The 21,746-nt window shown below is 40.6% G+C and overlaps 2 protein-coding genes across 6 annotated transcripts in view; one reads left to right on the top strand and one right to left on the bottom strand.

Moving 5' to 3' along the window:
- FASTKD1 (FAST kinase domains 1) overlaps positions 1–6,558 on the bottom strand; it is a 31,370-nt gene extending 24,812 nt beyond the window's left edge. For all 3 annotated transcript variants that reach the window (XM_042860767.2, XM_024114819.3, XM_008178419.4), the window contains exon 1: positions 1,984–6,558. The gene's annotated coding sequence lies outside the window, so the exon portion shown is untranslated. The remainder of the gene's footprint in view (positions 1–1,983) is intronic.
- Positions 1,427–21,746, top strand: part of PPIG (peptidylprolyl isomerase G) — a 41,684-nt gene continuing 21,364 nt past the window's right edge. For 2 of the 3 annotated variants that reach the window (XM_065560731.1, XM_005290415.5), the window contains exons 1-8: positions 1,427–1,837; positions 11,182–11,261; positions 11,371–11,445; positions 14,471–14,578; positions 15,118–15,162; positions 16,129–16,216; positions 17,563–17,592; positions 17,752–17,891. In XM_065560731.1, coding sequence (XP_065416803.1) covers positions 11,201–11,261; positions 11,371–11,445; positions 14,471–14,578; positions 15,118–15,162; positions 16,129–16,216; positions 17,563–17,592; positions 17,752–17,891 — 547 coding nt within the window. In that variant the 5' untranslated portion in view covers positions 1,427–1,837; positions 11,182–11,200. Of the gene's footprint in view, positions 1,838–6,557; positions 8,745–9,215; positions 9,380–11,181; positions 11,262–11,370; positions 11,446–14,470; positions 14,579–15,117; positions 15,163–16,128; positions 16,217–17,562; positions 17,593–17,751; positions 17,892–21,746 lie in introns of those variants that run through there. The other variant, XM_065560732.1, reaches the window with a different exon arrangement.

Below are 21,746 nucleotides of genomic sequence, written 5' to 3' on the forward strand. Positions count from 1 at the left end.
CCAACACTTGTCCCTTTTGTGGAGAAGTAGACCCTGGCACACCTCTGTGTAGAGTGCATCAGGTTGCAACCTCTCTTCCGGCTCCCCCAGAATGTCTTACTGAGGTTCTGGCTGCACTTTTCTCTGCATCTCCTGATCTACACACATTCCATCTGCAGTTGCACTAAGTTGCAAAACCTCCTTGGCAACCACCTCCTGGTGCTGGCCAAGACGGCCATCCACCACTCCAGGAGAAGGAAGCTGGACTGGGGGGTATACTGCAACTGTGAGGCTTATTTCCAGTCCCTTGCCTGCTTACATCTCTGGCTAGAGTTCCGCTGAATGGCATCCAATGACTCCTTGGAGCAGTGGGTGCTGCTGTCTGGCATTCTCTGCTTGGTTTCCCCTCCTCTGGATCTCTCATTCTTAACCTCTGACCTCACACCCACTACTGTTTTTGTCATTTGTTATCCCAAGAACTCAATTTTAGCCTAGGCTTTGTGGGGCTTTCCACTTAGCTGAGGGGACAGGCCTAGACCCACCTGCCCCAGACGGGTACAAATAGTACACAATCCTGCTCCAGATCCAGAGTAGGTCAATCCTATGCACTGAATGAGGAAGAAGTCCTGTAGAAAAAACAGTAGGTGTGCACGTAATTATTCCTTATTTTGTGCCCATCACGTAGTATCTGAGTGTCATCATCCCTTTCTCTAGTTTAGATAGTGGAGGCCCATGGTTCCTGCTGGAGGCTACCCACACGTACTTGTGAACAATATTCAGATATGGTACAGACATGCTAATTTTTTAACTGACAGAAGGCCCAGTCAGGCCCATATTTTATAATACAATATATCCATACAGGCTGGCATGAGGAGGGATACTGAAGTGTGTGCGTGTGCCCCTCTCCTTGCTTAGGGAATAGATGCTCTGGCATGGGCCAGGGCCCCTCTCTTTGCTTGGGGTACAAGGGCTCTGGCATAGGGCAGAGGCTGTGCCCCCTCCTTGCTCAGAGGCTCTGGCAAGTGGGGAGCACTGCCCACTTGGGACATAGGAGCTCTAGCAGAGTGGGGGGCTGAGGCGCTCTCCTTGCTGAAGAAACTGGGGCTCTGCCAACGGGGGGGGGGGTCTGTGTCCTCTGCACAGAGGCACTAGTGTAGGGGGGTCTGAGGCCTCTCCCCACCCAGGGCACAGGGAGCTAGTGGCTGGGGGTACTATGCCCATGTCTTAGCTCAGGGCACAGAGACTTGCGGGGGGGAGTTAGGCCCTCTCCTGGTTCTGGCCACAGGGCGCTGGCAGAGGGGATTGTGCCTGCACAGGTCAGTAGGGTTGCCAATCCTCCAGAACTGTCCTGCAGTCTCTAGGAATTAAAGATGAATCTTTAGGTAAAGACTATGTCATGTGATGAAAGCTCCAGGATACCTCCAACCAAGCCTGGCAACCCTAGGCACTGGCAGAGAAGAGCCGGCTCGGGGCACGCGAGCTCTGGCGCGGGGGCAGGTCTGAGGCCCTCGGCTAGCTCGGGGCTCAGGTCTGCGCTCACGCCCAGGCAGGCGGCCCAGCCGAGTGGAGTGGATGAGGGGGCGGAGCCGCTCTGACGGCGGAAGGAGGCGGGGAGCGGCCCCCCTAACCACTGTGGGCTCCGAGCGGCCGATTTGGCCGCCTCAGCACAACCGGGTCGGGGTTTACCGCGACCGTTGCACCCACCCCGCCGGTGCCCCGTCCGGTCACCGTCCACCCAACGCCGCCGCTGGGGTTCCTCGCTCCCGCCCTCCACTGACGCAGTCTGTGCCGCACCAGCTCCTAACATGGCGGCGGCGAGGCAGTGAGGAGCGCGGGCAGCGAGCCGGGCCGCGAGCGGGTGAGTGCTGGGGCGCTGCGGGGAGTCTGTCCCGCCGAGCCCCTTGCGGGCGAGGGCCTCAGCGCCATAGGGAGGGCCGGGGCCTGCACCCCTCACCAGGGGGCGGGAGTTACCCGCTCCGTCCCGGGAAGGGGCCCACAACACACCTCGTTGGGCCGCAGCAGCTTTAGCCCTCCGGGGGACTCAGCCTGCCTGTAACGGGCTTGGGAAAAGGTGGGGGTGGCCCAGCCCTGGGGAGACGACGAGGAGGGTCTTGTGGTCCGGTCTGGCCTGAGAAGAAAGGAGGCGTTGAGTGGCAGGGAATAAGCTGCAAATTGGAGGGAAGTTAGAGGAGGGAGGTGTGGAGGGTCATGGGCGAGATCCAAGGGGGTGGGATTAGTTACAAATGGGGGATTGTGGTGAATGGCTTTTTTTAAAATTAGCTCCTTGGAGCAGGACAGGAGCCTTTTCTCCACGCACGTAGGTGATGTGCTGCTGGCCACATTTTCAGTCCTCCAGACACAAATCATTAGTGATAATTCCAGCTGCTGGTACACAGGGGGCCGTGCTCCGTGCCTGCTCCAGAGTTTGAATGAATCCTCTCTCTTCTCCCCTAGCAGACAAAATCACCAGACTCTCTGCTCGCCACATGGCCTCGTCCCCTCTGCAGGCCTCTGGAACAGGAGATGTTGCTTTGAAGGGTGCTCCATGGCTGGCTGGAGGGTCTCTGTCTTTTAGTTTGAAGGGCTGTCCCAACGCTGTGCATAGATTTTTTTTTTTTTGTAATAGTGATGACATCAGTTATAGACTCATTTTGCTTGCAGGCATTAATGAACTGAAAGTAGAAAATATTGCATATATATGACAATACATTTAGCAGAGCCGTTAGGATAGTATGAATGAAGGAGATTTCAAAAAGTAAGATGATACATGGCTTGTTGAAATACACATAGCTAAACCTTCCATTCCAAGGCTTAATATTGCCTTAAAACTCCATCTCAGTGAAGGAATTGCCTCCCATAAATATATGGGACTTGGTAAAGTATCTCTGGTAACTAATTGAGCCCCTGAAGCCCTTTAAGTTCTGGTTATCACTGTATTTGTGCATAGGGGAATATGAGCCAGACTCTTTTTAGACTCATAGATTTTTAACACCAAAAGGGACCATCAAGATGAGTTAATCTGACTTGCACATTGCAGACCACAGAACCTCGCCCACCCACTTCTTTTCATTTTAAATCCACTTTGTAAAATGCTTGCATGTTCTTTTAAGAGAAAATATTTATTTGCTCCCTATTATCTACAGAGGAGGCCACATACTTGAGCTCTGTGGGGCAGGGACTATTTGGTTGTTTTTTAATTGTGTTTTTATAAAACACTATGGAGTCTTGGGGCTTGTCTACACTTAAAGCACTGTAGGAGCACAGCTGCAGTGCTTAGTGCCTAGTGCCAATGAGAGAGCTTCTACCCCGAGAGGCGGTAGCTATGTCGATGGGAGAAGCCATCCTGTCGACATAGTGCTGTCTACACAGGGAGTTCAGGCCGTATAACTGCGTTGCTCAGGGTTGTGGATTTTATACCGACATGAGTTCATAGTGTAGACCAGGGGTTGGTCTGTGACTGGTAATCCTAGGCATTACCACAATAAGAATAATAATAACTGAGCTTGAATCTCAAGCACTCTCCATGAAGCATTACCCTATTTTAACTTTAGCTCAGTTTATATTGTGTTGAATTAGTCAGTTTTATCTACTAGTTATTTGTTCAGTGAGAACAAATGTACACAGCCAGTCCAGTATGAAGGAGGTGTACGAGGAGCAACAACAATGATAATGCCTTGATGAGTGAGCCTGCTGTCCAATTATCTGTTGGGGAGAGGTGCTAGGTTTCCTACCATTGTGCTGACTGTCTGCTAATCTTTAGTATCTAACTATTTCTCTTCTTCGTTGTAGCCCCTGAACCTACTGTCTTGAGGTTGTCTTGGCTGCTCTATTTCTAGAAGATTTTGTTGCCAGATTGCTTTTTTTTTTAATTCTTCTTCCCCAAAGCTTGACTTTGTGTACAGTTTTCAAAAACAGAATCTGCATAGTAAAATGACATGGTTCTTGTCCTGTCCCTGCTGGTCCCAAAGTTATGAATAGCAGAAATGAAACTGATTAGAGTGATTGATTTCACTCTGCTATTTTTTGGAAAGTCACGGCAGCAACAAATGCATTGAAGCAATCTGAAGACAGAAGAACCATAGGGGCTAGAAACGTTATTGTTAATGCACATCTAAATTCTGTCAAGTATCAGAGGGGTGGTTGTGTTAGTCTGGATCTGTGAAAAGCAACAGAGTCCTGTGGCACCTTAAAGACTAACAGATGTATTGGAGCATAAGCTTTCGTGGGTGAATGCCCACTTCGTCAGACACATGTAATAGAAATTTCCAGAGGCAGGTATAAATATGCAGGCAAGAATCAGTCTGCAGATAACGAGGTTAGTTCAATCAGAAGAGGGCCTCACCCTCTCCAATACATCTAAATTCTGCACTCTCCCAACTACACCAGAGGCTATACTGACGTAGCCTCTGGTGTAGACAGCTCTAGGTCAGTGGCAGAATTCTTCCACTGGACCTAGCTACTGCCTCTTGGGGAGGTGGATTACCTACACCGAAGGGAGAATCCCTGCCATTTGAGTAGGTAGTGTCTATACTGACCATAGACATACCCTATATAAAGGTCATTTTCTACTATTGATCTTTCTGCAAATATCTATTTGACACACACACAAACACGCACACCCGCTGCCATGGGCCTATACCCTGGGTGGAGCCTGAGGCAAGTATTTGGCCTAAATTTATACACTGGTTCACAGATCATAATTACAAATGTAATTTCTCTCTTCTATTGCAAATGGAATTTTCCCTTCTGTACTAGAGGGAGGCTGTGAAGGATGGAGCCCCATAACAGTTCAGGGACAGCACTTAGGTTGGAATCATAGCATTCTTTTGGGGAAGGTGAGAGGGGTGGAGGAGAGATAGGTTGGCCTCTCACCAGAGTGTTTTCCTGGACATGCTGTTTATGTGGCGGGAAATATTTTGTGTTGGTCTTTGGTTAGTAGATTAATCCTTTGATAGTTTGGTGTTTAGTAAATTTTTCAAAACCTGTGAGTGAGATAATAGTAGTGAGGGTATGTGCAAGTGGGGGGGGGAAGAAAGTAGTGGAATACATTTAAATAAGAGACATAGGGTTCATTGAAAGAGATTATTGGGAGAGAAATGGGAGAAAGATTAAAATAAAGAGGGAAGAGATAGAGAACACAGGAAGAAAGGGATATAGCAGTTGAAGGAAGAAAGAAAAAAGAGGAAATAACATTGAAAACAATGTAGAAAAAGATATAGTATGATCTGTTTTAGGAAGGGAGAATGGAGTGAAGGAAAAAAAGGTATAGGAAAAATAAGGCAACTTGTATTATAAAAAAAATTATAGAAAATTGACAATATGTTATCAGTGACAAAGTGTGAAACTGTTTTATTCATTTAAACTGTAGCGGGCATAGCTTTGTTAGAGGGGTAACATAAGTATTTTTAACCCTAATTAGTCAAATTATTCCTTGGGTAAACTGTGTTTAACTATTAGGCTTCTGATTTTTGGTTTAAGCAATACACACAGATAAAATGATCCTGACACAAAAATGAAAAAGAAATATTGGTGTTTATCCAATAAACACTGGAAATGGTTACTTGTGTCTAAGGGCTTGTCTACATGGAGCAGTAATGCAGACCACGGGGGTGTAGCAGGGCAGTTTACCCCTTTAAAGCCTGCAGAGCCAGGGAGCAGTGAGCCCTTACCTATGGAGAAGCCCACCAGGTAGGTGTTGGGTACCAGCTGATCCACCTAAGAAGTAGCTAACAACTGGCTCTGATTTCCAGTTGGAAGACATAATTGAGGGCCCAGCTCTATGAAAGGGAGGGCCAGAAGAAACAAAGTTTTGCTGGACAGCAACAGAAGGCTGCAACAGGGCAGGTAGGGCCTTGCAGTTCCCCAGAGGCTAAGGAACAGCTGTGACCCTTGAGCTGCTGGGGCCAGAGCAGTATCAGTCCAGATAAGGACTGTCACTTTTGTTACTTCTCTGTGTTCCTTGCGTTTGTGTGACAGAAGAGTAAAAGAGCCTGCGCAGAAAGCCGAAACAGGGTTTGCACATAGCTGACTGTTTTGTCCCTTGAGCTGGTGAACAGATGCAAACTCACCAGCCTACAGGGAGCGTGATTTATAAAGTGCACTGATGTGTTGCACATTAATTGGCCTGAGTAGACCCTCCTAGTGTGCATTAAATGTTTGAAACAGTACTACATTAAAGCATAGTATGGAACACTACAAATAGAATACTCATCACAGTATATACTACTGTATAATATGTTACTCATTACAATATATATATAAAGAGAGAGCCTGAAAACCTGCAATTTTTAGACATCTACATAAAACTCAAAAATTCCTAAAAAGAAACCCTGAAAAATGTAATGTATAAACCCCCCAAAACAGAAGCCCTAATTATGATCCTTTACATGCTCACAAACTTTGAAAAAAACTTTGGGGCTAAAAATTTCTCTGTGCCCCACCCACCCCTCTGTCCCTATGTGTCCCTGGATCCCCTCTCTGTCCCCATGTGTCTCTGTGCCCCCACCCGCCACCCCCTGTCCCTATTAGCTCTGCACCCCGCCCCATCACCATGTGGCCTTGCACCTCCCTCCCCCCTGTGGACCTGTGCCTCCACTCCCATTCAGCCCCTGCCCCAGTCTGTCCTCCCGCACTAGCCCTTATGAGCCCCAGTCTGACCCCCTCCCCCGCAGTACCCCACGCTGTATGTTTCCCCATAGCCCCTGTCTCCTGACCTGGCCCGCTGTGAAGAAGGCAGCTCTTTCTCTTCCCTCGCTGGCAGGGAGCTGCTGCTTTGGTCTATCACCACAGCGCCCTCTGGTGGGCAAAAGTTGGAACCACAGAAGTTATTTTCTACTGGGAGCTGCTGCTGTTCTTGTGCCACAGTGCCCTCTGGTGGGCAAAAGGCAGAACTGCAGCAACATTTCAGCACAAACTTTTTTCTGTGCAAAAATTAAAAAATATGCAGGGCTCATTAATTATGCGCAGTAGCGCAGAATTCCCCCAGGAGTATCTTCTATATCGCTACATATGCATTGCAACTATTGCAAACATATGCAAACTATTACAAGGCAAGCATTTTTTCTAAAGATAATTTAAATTTTTCTTAAATCATCTTCAGGATAAAAAGACTTACAATACCTTATTTTATTTCTTCGATTCTAGTAGCTTGTAAGTAAACTTTTGTTTCATTTTAAAAAAGCAAATGAGTTTGTTCTGTTCTTATGTGTGGCATTCACGATCCAGAGGTTATTCATGATTTAGACATATTCATTCCTCCACAATGTAGGCAGAAGGCAACTTGGGCTTCCTTATTAGTCTTTTCAATTCAGACTCTCTGCTAGACTGCTGCAGTACCACGCTGACTCTAGTTTGCTCTGTCTTCACCTGAGAAGGCAGCTGCATGGTCATCGCCTTCCACAACAATGCAAAAAGTATGAGAATTTCTCCTCACAAACTGCTAGGAAAATCAGATTAATCAAATTTCAGTAACTGGAACCTGTTGATTTCCTTTGTAGCAACCTGAGGGCGCTATGTATGAATCTGCATTCCTGCTGTCTCCCTGAGAGTGTATATGTTAGTGTGGCCTAGTCCATCCTACCATTTTACTACACTTTCAGTGTGTGCATTTGGGGAATTACTGCCAGGTTAATAATTATATTATGAGAGAGAACTTAACTTTACTTGTAGATAACATATTTTGAGGAATTTTCTTGGTCTGAATCGTTGTAAAAACTCAAGCTTGGATGTCAGGGACGGTGTGCTAGGCTAGAGTAGGATACTTTGAATCATTAAATGCAGAAACAGATATAGATTAATATTAATGGCCTAATAAGTATGCAAAATTTTTGTATATAGTTCCACATAGAAAATTTAAAGTTGGAAATACACTTCTAACATTCTGATACGTTTTTGTTTGTTTGTTTACAATATTGAAAATGTTTCCTGGCTTTTTGTTAAGGTCAAAGAATTGAGAGTTAAGGTTCCATAAAACTAACTTTTAACTTGAACTCCAACTTACTATCCATCAATATGAGTAAGGGTATATAGTGCTCAGTATGACTAACTTTAGACATTTTTCAGTAACTGACAGTAAATAATAATGTAATACTTTCTACGCATATGCTGGCTGCAATCTCTCCTTCATAGAAAAGAGTTTCTTAGTTTCAGTGAATGTGTTATAGAGGGGAGTCAAGGAGAGAGGGCGATAGGGTCCAAGAGAGAGGATGATAGTAGAAGGAAAGTATTGCAAAGGGCACAGTGCATGAAGAGTGATACTTGTGGAATGAAGTAAGGGAACAATTATTGTTTGTTATTGTACTAATAAAGAGGGAACATATACTAAAACATAGACAGGAAAAGACACACCAAGATAGTCAACATAAAGAAAGAAACAGTGCCATGAAAGGGAAAGAACAAACACAAGAGATAAAAAGCGGAAAATGTGTTTAATAATTGCTATAAAGCTTAATGCAAAACTGTTACAATTACCTACTCAAGATGTGTTCTGTTTTTAAAAGAAACCAATAGAATGGGTTGGGTGGGTTATAATTAGAGCAGCTCCTGTATACTAGGATGATCGGCATCTTAAAAATATTTGCAACATTAAATGTCTAGGGCTAAACGTGTCAATATTGTCATTGATTTGGTGGATCTTGATAAATTGTTTTTACATTTTGACCCTTATTTTTCTGGCGTTTATAGCACAAGTCCCAGTCTGGCATTTCTGCAGTGGCCTTTGCCCATCTTACGCAATTGCAAGGAATTTAACAATACAAAGTAGTGAAGTACGAAGTATTGGTTATTTTTTTCAGTCAAATTTCTAAAATATGACTAATGCAGCTTACAATAGTCACAGGAATAGCCTATCGCTTAAAAGATTGCTAAGTTCCTCCACTGGACTCAATTATCGCTGATTCAAATTCACTGAATAGTTTTGGCCAAATATGTGTGTGTGCGTCGGCGGGGGGGGGGGGGGGGCAGGAGGGGAGATAGGAGGTGGGAAGGACTTGGGGATATTCACAAAATTGTTGGAGGAGGCGGAGGCGGCAGAAGAGGAGGTGTTGGTGCATTATAACCTTTGTCCCAGTGATTATTTTGCATTAATGGCAATTCATAGTCTTTCATAATGACAATGACTATTCATTGGGCTAGAAAAAGAGAATGAGAACCACTCTACAGGCTGGCGGTTAGGGCAGTAACCTAGGATGTGGGAGATCCACGTTCAAGTCCTTGTTCCAATAACGCTAATTATTTAGATGCAGTGGAACAGCTTCAACAGGAGCAACTGAGATAAACCTATACCAGAATATCCCAAAGCCCAGTGGTTAGGGCACTCTCCTGCAGTGTGGGAGACCTGAGTGCAAATCACTTCTCCATATCAGGCAGAGGGAAAATGGAACTTTGGTCTCTCACATCCCAGGTGAGTGTTCTAACTATTAGGCCTAATGGTTATAAGGGAGGCACCACTGCCTCCACTTGTTTTGTGAATTTAGCCCTTTAAAAATGCCCCAAATGGACATTTTTTTTTATTTGCTGAAGGATTTTTTTTTTTTTTTATACTTTTTGGATTCAGTTCAACCCAAACCCAACTTTTCTTCAAAAAATATATTTTTTTAACTACCAACAAACTGAAAAATCAGTTAGATGCCCAGCTCTACTGCTTAGGAATTACAAAGTCCATAGGCTGAAAGATGTATATCAGTAACTGTGCACAACTATTACAAGGCAGGGACCATATACCTTGTAAACTCTGTAAGCAGCTGTTGAAAAATGTGTAAACAAATAGCTATGATGCCTCCCTTTTCAGTATAAATAGTGAAGGGTAACACAGGGTCCAAGTATTTGTCATATGCAACTTTTTTTTTTTTTAGGCTAGTCAATTTTATTTATTTGGTATAAGTTTAAAACCTCAGTGAACCTTGCATCTCTTCCAATTTAATCTCAGGAGTATCTTATTTCCCACTCCCCATATGATACTTTAATATGAACTTAATATTGTCCATCTTATGTAAATCTGTGCTATTTGACTTCTGTTTACTGAATAGTCCTTCAAAAATATTCTGATTTCTTATTATGGCCAGTAAGAATTTGTCTGTCAGACTAGGGACTTGTTTGCTTTTCTTGGCAAATAGTTCAGAGGTAGTCTTAATAAGTTGCCTGAATGCACAGACCTTTGGCCTCAAAGTTAACTCCTTCTCTTCACTTCATGCCCCCCTTGCCACTTGATTCAGCTTTGGGTCTGAAGATCCAAGGCCTCTGAGAGCAAATTATCTAAGTACTCTACTGCATCTTAACCTTTTACCCAGCTAGGAGACCGGAAGATCCTAAGCTGTTTGTCTTGTTCCCACTTTTTTCCAAATCCTCTAATTTTTCAAGTATGTTCTTATAAAGCCAGTTAGGAAGTTGGATGACATTCTCATCAACTGATGCTTTATTCTCCCTTGCAGTTTTCTTGTATGCTTTCCTCTAAAAAACTATGGGACAGTTTTCACTTCAAGATTTAATCTAAGTAAACATGAATGAAGTCAGTATTGCCAAACCCAAGCATTCAAAATCATGAGTCTGGCCCCCCAAAATCCAAGATTGGCTTAAATCACAAGATTTAAAAATAGTGCATTATTGAGCCTTTGGAATACTTTCATTCATGTTTACAAGCTTTGTTTACATGGTCTGCAACCATGAGAACTGGAATTTTTGTAAATAAAAAGTGAGATCTTTTGACCTCTTTGATTCATCAAAATTGGTGATTGTAAGCTCTTAGTTTTGAAACAGGGACAGTCTTTTTGTTCTGTGTTTGTACGGCGTCTAATACAATGGCACCCTGGTCCATGACTGGGACTCCAATGTGCTCTTGTAATACAAACAATAATAATCCCTTGACTGGTGTTGCAGGAAAAATGCAGTATTTTGTGTTAAAGCTCCAGCAAGTTTTGCAAGAGTTGGTAACAACGTTAAGTTAAACTTAATGTGCACAGAAAACTGTTTTTAAGTTATTTTTCCTTTTCATCCTAAAGAACAAAGATTAACAGCTCATAGACTTTCATATTTAAAACAACTTGAGATTGCCACCTATCTCAACGCTCAGTTTTGCTCATTTATGTTTCAGGATGACCACACTTTTTTTCATTCATAAAAAGCTTTTAGGTTGAAATCAAGTGAATATATAGTTTCAGTACACAGAGGAGAAAAACTCAAAGGTTTATATATTTTTGTTTTTTGCAGTCTTAAAACTTTTGAAGCCATGGGAATCAAGGTCCAGCGGCCACGTTGCTTTTTTGACATAGCCATCAACAATGTACCTGGTGAGAAAAATAATTACTAGGCTATATTATTTTTAAGCAATATAAATATTTAATGGTCAAATGAAGACAAATATAATTTAACTTTATAAATGTGTGGAATTTTTTCCAGCTGGAAGAGTGGTCTTTGAATTGTTTTCTGATGTGTGCCCAAAGACATGTGAGAATTTTCGCTGCCTTTGCACAGGTTCGTAGATATTTATGATTTTTAACTTAATTCATTGTTGGTTAGTTTCATATTGTGAATTACTATATTCAGCAGAATCCCCTGTAGATATCGAATGATTATCACTTTTTGCATACCAGAAAATGAAGGTAGACGTTAAAATAATGGGTCTTGGTCTCTGTAGAGATTTAACATCAGTGTCTTGTGTGCATTTAATGCAGCACTTGCAGTTGTGGCATCAGTTAGTACATGGAGCATACGCTAATCAAACTTTATTTTAATAAAAAATTAGTTTTGTATTTAAATTTGATTCTTTTAATTTAAATACAATTTTTAAATAAACCTATTTAAAATTAAATATGAAATTTACAACCTGTTTTAAGATTTAAACTTACTGTAATCTATTAAAATCATTAATTTAAAATACAAAAAATAATATTAAGCAGTATGTTTGCTGGTAAGTTTTAAAGAAAGTAAAATCACTGACTTTTTGTGTAAGTCACTGGTTAAGCACCTGGAACCAGAGCTTGTTGAAGTGCTAAACCAGCTTTTGACAGCTGTAGCCTCTACTGCAGGTACGGAGAGAATGTTTTCTTCATTTCAGTTAATTCAAAGTAAATAACCATAGGAGATGAAAAAAGTAAGACCAGTTTGAATCAATGTATAAAAATATGTATGATAGGATGAGATTTACTAGTTCTAAAATCTCGAAGGACTTAGTGACCAGAAACAATCAGTTCAATTCACAGATAATACTTCCTTTGTTTCATAAATCAGTTTTAAATGCAAAACATGTTTTTGAACTTTGTCTTGTATCTACTTTTAAAGTAGTTTTATTTAATAATAAAAAAATTAAAATGCTGGTTTTGTGCATTTTAATTGAATTTGAATTTCCATCCAAATAGAGCTTGGCACAAATCACAAGTAAAAAAGAATAATCTAAAATAGGAAATTCATCATTCACTGTTTTCTAACATAATAAAAATTAAGGCTTTAGTAATTGCAAGTGATATAATTGATTAAATTAATGTGTGTGTGTGTGCATATGTGTGTGTGTGCATATGTGTGTGTGTGTGTGTATATACACATACATACACACACAGAGTGTATCCTGCTGGTTAGCAAAAAGAAGCACCAATGTTGGTGTAAAAGGTTATATTTAATTGCAAATCAACATGTTTTAATGGTTACCACCTAATGAGAATCAACTTTTCTTTAGAAAAGTTAGTAGAAAGTACAAATGCAAAATATGATTAAAATTGATGATTTTAATCAAGTTTTCCTGCTTGTTTAATTTAAATCATGATTAAAGTCAGTGATTTAAATCAGTTTGTGCTGGCTGAAACTATATTATAATAACTAATCCTGAAACTGATAAGCATACAGTAAAGGTAGCCAATGAAAGGTCAGGAAGTTGGGCATTAATGGACTTCCTTCTTACTCCTGTGATATACTGAACTACCACTAATATTCATGGTCTTTGCTTTCTAAGATTGGCCATCCACGTCTTAACTATCCCCTTTGGTTTTTTCTTTGTAGCAGCTGTGTGGCGATCTCTAATCCCAAATTAAATTCAAATTCCCTGTTTCTTAGTCAAATTACCAGTCTTTTCAAAGCCCTATCGTGGCATTTTTATCCTGCTGAATTGCTACTTTAATTGAAGAATATTGATATTGGTCCAAGCCTAGTAATTAAAGTAAAACATTGTTTTAAATGGTGGTTGTGAATCTGACCCAGATTTCTCCAACCTCCATCAACTTGTTTCCAAGATAACCTTTTCACAAATTTCTTTTCTCCTAAAAGTTCGTCACAGTAATGGATTTATAGAAATTTGCTTGTTTTTTCTCTATCTCCAACATTTCCCACCATCTGCCCCCTCAATATTTTTCTTACATTTCAATCTCTTGCAAGTTTTTGCTTATCACTTCCATGTCAGAAACAAGTAATATATGTGCACATAAAGTAGTTCAAGCTCAGAATTTGAATTTGATCTTATTATTGAAACATTGGGAATATATATGGTCAAAAGTGTTTAGAGCAGGGGACTAGAAATCAGTTTCTTGGGTTTTCTTCTGGCGATCAGTCCAGATAAAGATATACTCAACTTTCTGAAAGTGGCGGAACCTTTGCAGGGTTTTCTCAAATGTCTAAAAACTTGTCTTTAGATTATAGGAGACTTTAAGTCAATGTAGTGCTTTTTTAATTTTGGTGTTCGTTCAGTTACCTGCCCTTCAGACTTTGTACGTATTGCCGCCAGCGGTGTGTTAGCCTTTTAGGAGTAGTCTTTGAGGTTTTGTCTTGACAGGAAAATTTATACAAGTATAATTTTACCACCGTAGTTATACTGGTATAATTCCCCATGTGGACAGTCTTACTCTGGAATGATAATACATTTAAGGTTCTGAGTGATGCTGGTAAATTTCCCTTGGAGACTGGTGTCCTATCTACAGCTTCACCACAGACTTCCTTTGTGACCTTGGCCAAGTTACCTTGGCCAAATTTTTCAAAAATGGGTATTGAAATGGCGTAACCCAAGTTTTGAGTGCCCAACCTGAGAGACCTGGGATCTGACTTTGAGACGTGCTGGGCACCCACAACTCCTAAGACCTTCATTTGGAGCTGTGAACACTCAGCACCTCTGAAAGATGGGTATCGAGGAAATAAGAACCAAAATCAATGGCCAGCTTTGGACTTAATCTACTTGTCTGTGTTCCCATCTACAAAACAGATGTTTACCTACTTCACAAACTGCTTTGCAAGACTTAATACACCTCTACCCCGATATAACACAAATTCTGAAATAATGCGGTAAAGCAGTGCTCTGGGGTGGGGGGGCTGCGCACTCCGGCGGATCAAAGCAAGTTCAATATAACGCAGTTTCATCTATAACGCGGTAAGATTTTTTGGCTCCCGAGGACAGCATTATATCGAGGTAGAGGTATAGTTAATGTTAGTCAGACTGTTGGAGCTCCTCCCATGAAAGATGTTGCACAAGTGCAATGTATCTTTTTTTTATTTCCCCCCCCCTTCCCTCTCTCCCTTTTAGGTGAAAAAGGTACCGGAAAATCGACCCAGAAGCCATTGCATTACAAAAGTTGTCTGTTTCACCGAGTTGTGAAAGATTTTATGATCCAAGGAGGTGACTTCAGTGAAGGTAGGACACAGCCTTAAAAGAAAACTCCAGATCTTAAATAGTAAGATATTTTTAAGAGTCCTATTCAGCACTCTATATTCAGATGAAATGTCTGTGGACTTTAAGGTGTGTGTTCTTCGAGTAAGGTGTGCTGAATAGGGCCTTCAAATAAGAACATTTTTATAAATAGCTTTTGGTTCCATTATCTTTATAGCTTGGAGTGGTCTCTCAGTGGAAATTTTTAGTGTAATGCAGTGTAAAGCATTGTATTTCCCAGTAGTAGTCCTAGCTTGATCTAGAGATATGTGAGACAGTGCAGAATAAATGGAAAAGCAATAACCTGCATTTTCTCAGTCCCATTCTACTTAAGCAGACTGTCAAGATGTAGCTTCCTATTTGACTGTTCTTGAAGATATTTTTACTTGAATGCAATAATTGAAATATCTTTTATTTTATGATACTTTCTTTAGGAGTCATTAGGCACATCTTGAACTTTTAATGATTTATACTTTGACTAAATTTATTTGTAATACAATGTGTTGGGTTTTTTTTCTTTCAAGGAAATGGGAGAGGAGGAGAATCCATTTATGGTGGTTTTTTTGAAGGTAAAGTTTTCTTTATCAAGCCAATCTATATATCTTTTCAAATGTTCTGTCTTATAAATATTAAACTTGTAATCCATGGTCTTGCTCCTACAATCATCTGGGGTCTGTGCATACCAAATCTGAGTCCCATTGGGTTTATTTGGGTTCTTCATGGGCGCAGTGGTCTTTGCTAGCTGATCTGATGGCAGTATGAAGGCCGTAAAGGTGTATTTTGTTTACTTCACAATTTTGTTCAGAAAATGTTTGTGTCTAAGTGAGGCTCAAGCTATTCTGATTCAAATTTGTCAACTTTATCAGACTTACATTTGTGCATATCTGATTCTAAACTTGCTATCATGATTAATTTTGTGACTTCCGTATCCAACTTGATCATCTTAAGTAAATTAATTTTTCGAACAGCAAGCACTGTGTAAACTCATCCTGGTATCTGAAAGTAAAGCTGCTTATTTGGCTTGACACCAGATTGGATCACCACCATTAATAAAAATTCCTCATCAAAGCATAGTTAAAAATTATATTGATGATGCATGAGCTAGAAAAAAACCCAACATTTTGGTCTTCCAAAGATGTATGCATCTGCATGTGCCAACAAGAGTGAAAAATAGCGAAGGCCTGCTCTTACTATACTCAGATGTTGCATGAGTATATACAGGAAGTACATCTGTTGAGTAAGTTTCATTTTTACAGTCACTCTTCATACCATAACTACAATTTAATAGGCAGGTGAAAATAAGAAATTACGTTTATTTTTCTCCTTTTTAAATTCCAGGCATTAGAATGTGAAGCCTAATGTATCCCAAGAACATGACATAATATACTTTATTTTTAAGCTAATTTTTTAATGCTCTTTACTGCAGTGATAAATTTATCTGGGTTAGCTGAGGGGAAAAATAGATAAATGCCATTTAAATAATAGAACAAAGTAAATATTTGGTATTTTAAAGCAATCAAAAACACTTTCTCTAGATGAAAGCTTTGCTGTAAAGCACAACAAAGAATTTCTTCTGTCAATGGCCAACAGAGGGAAAGATACAAACGGTTCACAGTTCTTTATGTAAGTATTGTATTATTCTGATATGCATGTTACTTACAACATTAAAGTTGTAGTAATCATTTAATTGTTAAATAGAAAAAGGTTTAGTTTTTTTTTTTTTTTTTTTTATCAAATGGGAACTGGTTTTCCAGATATGAAGCTCCATGCAAAACAGCCGCTTCCTAGAAATGCTTATCTTGGAGATAAACTTGATCATTTTTAGCACTCCTTATTGTTTTGGATGAGTGCTTCTCTTACACATAGAAAACAATTTCATTACTTGCTTCTAACTTTGGCAAGTAATGCAAAGCTAATTGATATTCTCAGCAGACTTTTCTCAATTTTGTGTAAAATGTCTTGTCTGCTTAGACTTTTGGATGGGAAAAGCTCTGGGGATTATGGTAGCTGTGTGTGTGTGTGTGTGTGTGTGTGAAGTTGCAGTTTTTGGAAAACATTCTAAGAGCAATCTCATTTTAAAGGAAAAAATAACCACATAGCTAAATTTATCACCACATATAATAAATCTAAGACTGAATTTATCACAGTATATCTACAACAGAGAGATTCCTTTGAATAAGGCTTATCTACAGAAAACATTCTCTCTTGAAATTGATCCCCTGTTACCTATAATTGATAAAGATCTTTCCTTTAATTAATGTGATGAGTTACATGCATCATCTACAAGTAGACAGTTATTTTTGGGTTGCTGACCAACCTTTAGCCTCTTTCAGCCCAGCTTCTGATTTCTCTTATGACTGATACTTGCATGCCATGGGATGTCCAGCCCTGGCCTGTGTGGAAGCTTGTGTGAATCACATGCATTGTCTGTAGGTATAAAGCTCTTCTTGAAGAGTCTGTAAGTCAGTTCTAGAGCTACATCAAATGTCATGAAGCAGGTGGCCAGCTGTTTTTCTTTTCTGACTTCTCCCTGCTTCCTTTTCTAATGACTATAAGACTATTTGCAGTCTCTTTTGAGATAGATTCATTTTCTTTTTAAATCTCCCCTCAAGTGTTCATTAATTGAATCAATAATAGCATTTTGTGATACCATGTATACAAGATACTATCTAAAAATTGGATTAATGCTAGAATATCTTCATTTACTTCCTTAAAATTTTTTATCAAACAAAGTAAGGATTTTAGTAGGAACCTTACGTAATGTTTCATTCAGTGATACTTAAACTATGACTACATGGCTGTTATAAATGGAACAAAACAGAATTCTTAATTTATTAGTTCATTCAAGATAATTTTTAACTTATTACATGCACTTAATTTTGTTTCAAATGCAGTTTTGTTTCCTTTGTAAAGGGTGCTAACTTTGTTTTTCTCTTCGTTTTAATTATTCCTTTTGATGGTATCAAAAGAACAACCAAGCCTACACCTCACCTAGATGGGTAAATATCTTATCTCCTTTATTTGTGTTTGTGAAGTGGACACTGCTTTGAAAATTTTAGATGTTAAATATTTCTAATCATTTATTGTAGTAGAAAACTTGCATTTTATCTTTTTTATATTATTTATTTATTTTTTTAATTTATTTTTTTAAACTTCAGACTTCATGTTGTTTTTGGACAAGTCATCTCAGGACAGGAAGTTGTGAGAGAGATAGAAAACCAGAAAACAGATGCATCTAGTAAACCATATGCTGAAGTACGAATACTGAGTTGTGGAGAGTTGATTCCAAAATCCAAAGGTAAGGTTGAACTACCTATTTCTAACGCATGTAAGTGTAGCTTTTTTCCTCGGTTCTTATAATAGTAAATAGAAACATGTTTGTAATGGATGGAGAGTTCATAAAGACATTAGTAATTGCCCATAGTAAACTGTGTACCTTCTAGTAACTGAAAAGCTAGTGACAGAGACATTATTAAAGAAATGTTATTTTGTTAGACATATGATTTTGTTATATAATTTATCCCAATGCTAAAAAAGAATCTCCCACATAGTCATGTGATCAAGCAACCTATAGACAAAAGAAATATCAATCTCTAACAGCCTATACAAGTTGGCCCCAGCTGTTCCTCTTCAGTCTTTCTTCCTTTGTCCTGGCAGCTGGAGTGCACATTTTGGCACTCCAGCCTCTTATCTTTTGTTTCTCCTTCTAGGAACAAGGAAGAACTGCAGCTCCCCTACCCCTGGCCATTGGGGAATGAATTAATGCTTTTCTCAGTGATTCTCAAGGTTTAGGCCTTTCTATGCTAGCCCAACCTGCTTCTGGTACTTTTCTGATAGGTACTGCATAAAGAGTCATCTGGCATATAAATATACTGATGTCAGTCTGACTTTTCTTAACACCTGCTGCTTCTATTGAGCTTGTGGTTCTGGGTATAGTCCTCCTCTACAGTGCTTCAGGTGAGTGAGTAGGTTAGGAAGACCTGCAATTTGCCCTGCTGTAAGTATGCTTTGTAAGGTACTTTGAATTATAAACAGGGATATAACAGAATCTGCCTCTTTCTCTGGAAAGGATGCTCTGCTGTGCTGTGCTCTTCCAGAGCTGAACATGGTGTTGGAAGTTAGCCCCTGCTCTTCTGACAAAATAATTCAGTACAAAGACTGCTGTCATTGTGATGGAGAACCCCAGTACAGGAGCCTCAGGATGCCTGTTTGGTAGGAATTTTAACAGGGACCGTCTTGCTTTCTCATTCTTAGCACCTTCCAGATGATGCCTACTTGGAAGGGTTGCAACAAGGATGTTGAAGCACAAGACAAGGATTACCCTGTTTCTTTGGCCTAAGGGAAGCAGACGAACATTCATACTTGAACTTCTTGATTTATTTCCCTCCTCTTTCATGCTATTCTTCCATCTTCTGATATGATTGGCAGAAGAATGGCTTTGGGTTATGAAGTGATCTCCTTCGTTCCCAAAAGTTCAGTGATAGACTGCATTATGGCTAGGGGTGTCTAGAAGTCGGACAACTTTTTCAGCTGGTTCATAAGATGTCCTGGATGTTAGGATGTCAAATTTTATTTTCCAGCAATTTCCTTGGATAGCACTTGTCTTGTGACAGACATAATATTATAACAGTGAATGGGAAGGGCTAGTAGATATATATGAATATATATAATGAGTAGAGCTTGTGGGTGAGACAATCCCTTGCATGATACATATATCCTAGTCCACCCTATTCCCTTCATAGGACTATTCTAAAAGGTTGGAAACTGAATGACTAACAGAGGTTTTAGTTGGAGCTGAACTGTCTGGTGCCTTAAGACGCTGCCTGAGGGCTTTAAAGTTGCATCAAGCAAAAGAATAAAAGAAATAAATATAAAATCTTTTTCCTTTAACTTTTCCTGAAAGAAAACAGACTTCTGGAGAGATCTGACTGTCTGATCCCACCTGTATGTCTGAGTCCTGGGCCCTCTTCTTGTGCCTCTTCGCCTGGGTACTGCTAGGAGTCTGGAGATCCTGCTTCCTGTAGCTGCTGTGATGTGCCACAGAGGGAGATTGCTGCCAGGGCCGTGGGTTGAGCCACTCAACAGACCATGAGGCACAGTACTAGATACTGGTGGCTAGCAGGAGAACATGGAGAACAAGAGGCCTTAGAGGCGCCAGGAGCGGGCAGGTGGAGGGCAGAGCTGAGTGCGGGGAGGAGTGTGGGCCCCCAGGAAGGGGCACTAATGCCGAACGAGCCTGATGAAGGTGCTACCTGGCAGACTGTGACGGAGTTCGTGGTGAGTGGAGGACTCTGCTGTTAGCAGAGAGAGGCCCTGTGCAGGCTACTGCAAGAGGAAATCTATCCCTGTTGTGGGAGATGACTGTATGGCTAAATTGGTTCGCTGAGGGCACAACCAGGACCCTGCTGATGAGCTATGATGACCTGAGTACCTGGAGATGGGAGGAACAGGCTGTCGTCACATCAGCAAAAGGATATTGGCTCAGCTGCAGTCCAAGGCTGAGTGATGGGGCAGAAGAGACCCTTGGAGTCATGGTCAGGAAGAGGCCAGGGAATCCAGATGTGAGGACCAATACCTGGGAGGTGAGCGGAACAGAGTACTACTGGTGGTCGTGGAGGACCAGCAGCAGAGAGGCATCAAACAATGGAGCTATGCAGTACTTTACTGCAGGAGGCAAGAGGGATCATGTGCTATGAAGTGTGGCAGTTACTGGAGCAGACTGCTTCAGGGGAACTGGCATAAAGACAAAAGAAGGGTGGGTGGGTTCCTGGAGAGAGTGACCAAAAATATCTTTGATCATCTTCTCATAGCAAGGGAGGCTGAACTAAAACACTTTGGGCTTAGGACTTGGTGAGGTGGCAATATCCAGGGAAGGAAGGGGGTGAATGGATTACAAGGCTGTATCTGTAAGGACTAGAAATAAAGCTGACAAATCTTGGGTTTAGTGGGGAGCTTCAGTGAGTCAGAGGGAATGGCTTGAATTCCAGTAGGAGTACGGTTTGGGGTTGGAGGGTGTAAAGTTGGGTAAAAATAATTTGGGGGGTAGAGATTGAGTTCTCAGATACTATCAATTGGGTAAAAATAAGGGGATTGTATTTTAGGGTACTATCATGGGTGATAGAAGTACTGTGTGGAGGAGGGGAATTGTGCTTCTGCAGAGAAGTGATAAATGTGGGGTATGGGTGAAGGGAATTAAGGATTGCTTGGTTACGTGATTGTTGGGCTAATTTACTTGGACTCTGGGCATAATTGGAAGGCTGTCTCTGAGGGACAGTGCAGAGAGCAAAGAGCATGATGTAAGTGACAGAAGGCTAAAACAGAAGCTATAACTTGGAGTTCGATAGGTTTCTCACCAAGGTGAGGGGGATATATTACCAATCTTTTCTCCCCTTTGACACCTCAGAGAAATTAGTAATAAAGAAATCTATAACATGGGGGGGGAAAAGGGAAATAAATAGTAATCGATATAAATTAGACGTTAAATATAAAAAAATTGATAAAGGAAACTAAAGACAAAGGGGCAAAAATCATGGCTGGTAGGGCTAAGACGATAAGGAGTTTTTAAAAATATTAGGAACAAAAAAAATCCTAGTAATGGTATAGGCCCATTACTACATGGAGATAGGGACATTGTTAATAATGGTGCAAAAGGGGCAGAAGTATTCAATAAATATTCCTTTTCTGTATTTGGAAAGACTTGTATCACATGAGGATGATGAAGTACTTTCTAGTTCATTAGTAACTAAGGAGGATGTCATCATTTGCTAAGGATAACTATTTTTAAATCATCAGGACTGGATAACTTTCAGCCAATTGCAAGTGTTGGCTGAGGAGATCTTTGGCCCACTGATATTAATTGTTGTTAAATCTTGGAATACCAGGGAAATTCCAGAAGTCTGGAAGAGTGCTAATATTGTGTCACTATTCAAAAAGAGCAAGTGGTATGATCTGGGTAACTATAGGTCAGTTAGTCTAACATCAGTCTCAGGCAAAACAACAGAAAAGCTGGTATAAGATTCAACTGTTAACAAATAGGAATATTAATGCCAGTGAGCATGGTTTTGTGGAAACTAGGTCTTATCAAACAAATCTGATTTAATTCTTTTACATTACAAGTTTGGTTGATAAAGATAACTTTAGATGTAATATATGT

This window comes from Chrysemys picta, chromosome 11, assembly GCF_011386835.1.
Source record: "Chrysemys picta bellii isolate R12L10 chromosome 11, ASM1138683v2, whole genome shotgun sequence".
Classification (NCBI taxonomy): domain Eukaryota; kingdom Metazoa; phylum Chordata; order Testudines; family Emydidae; genus Chrysemys; species Chrysemys picta.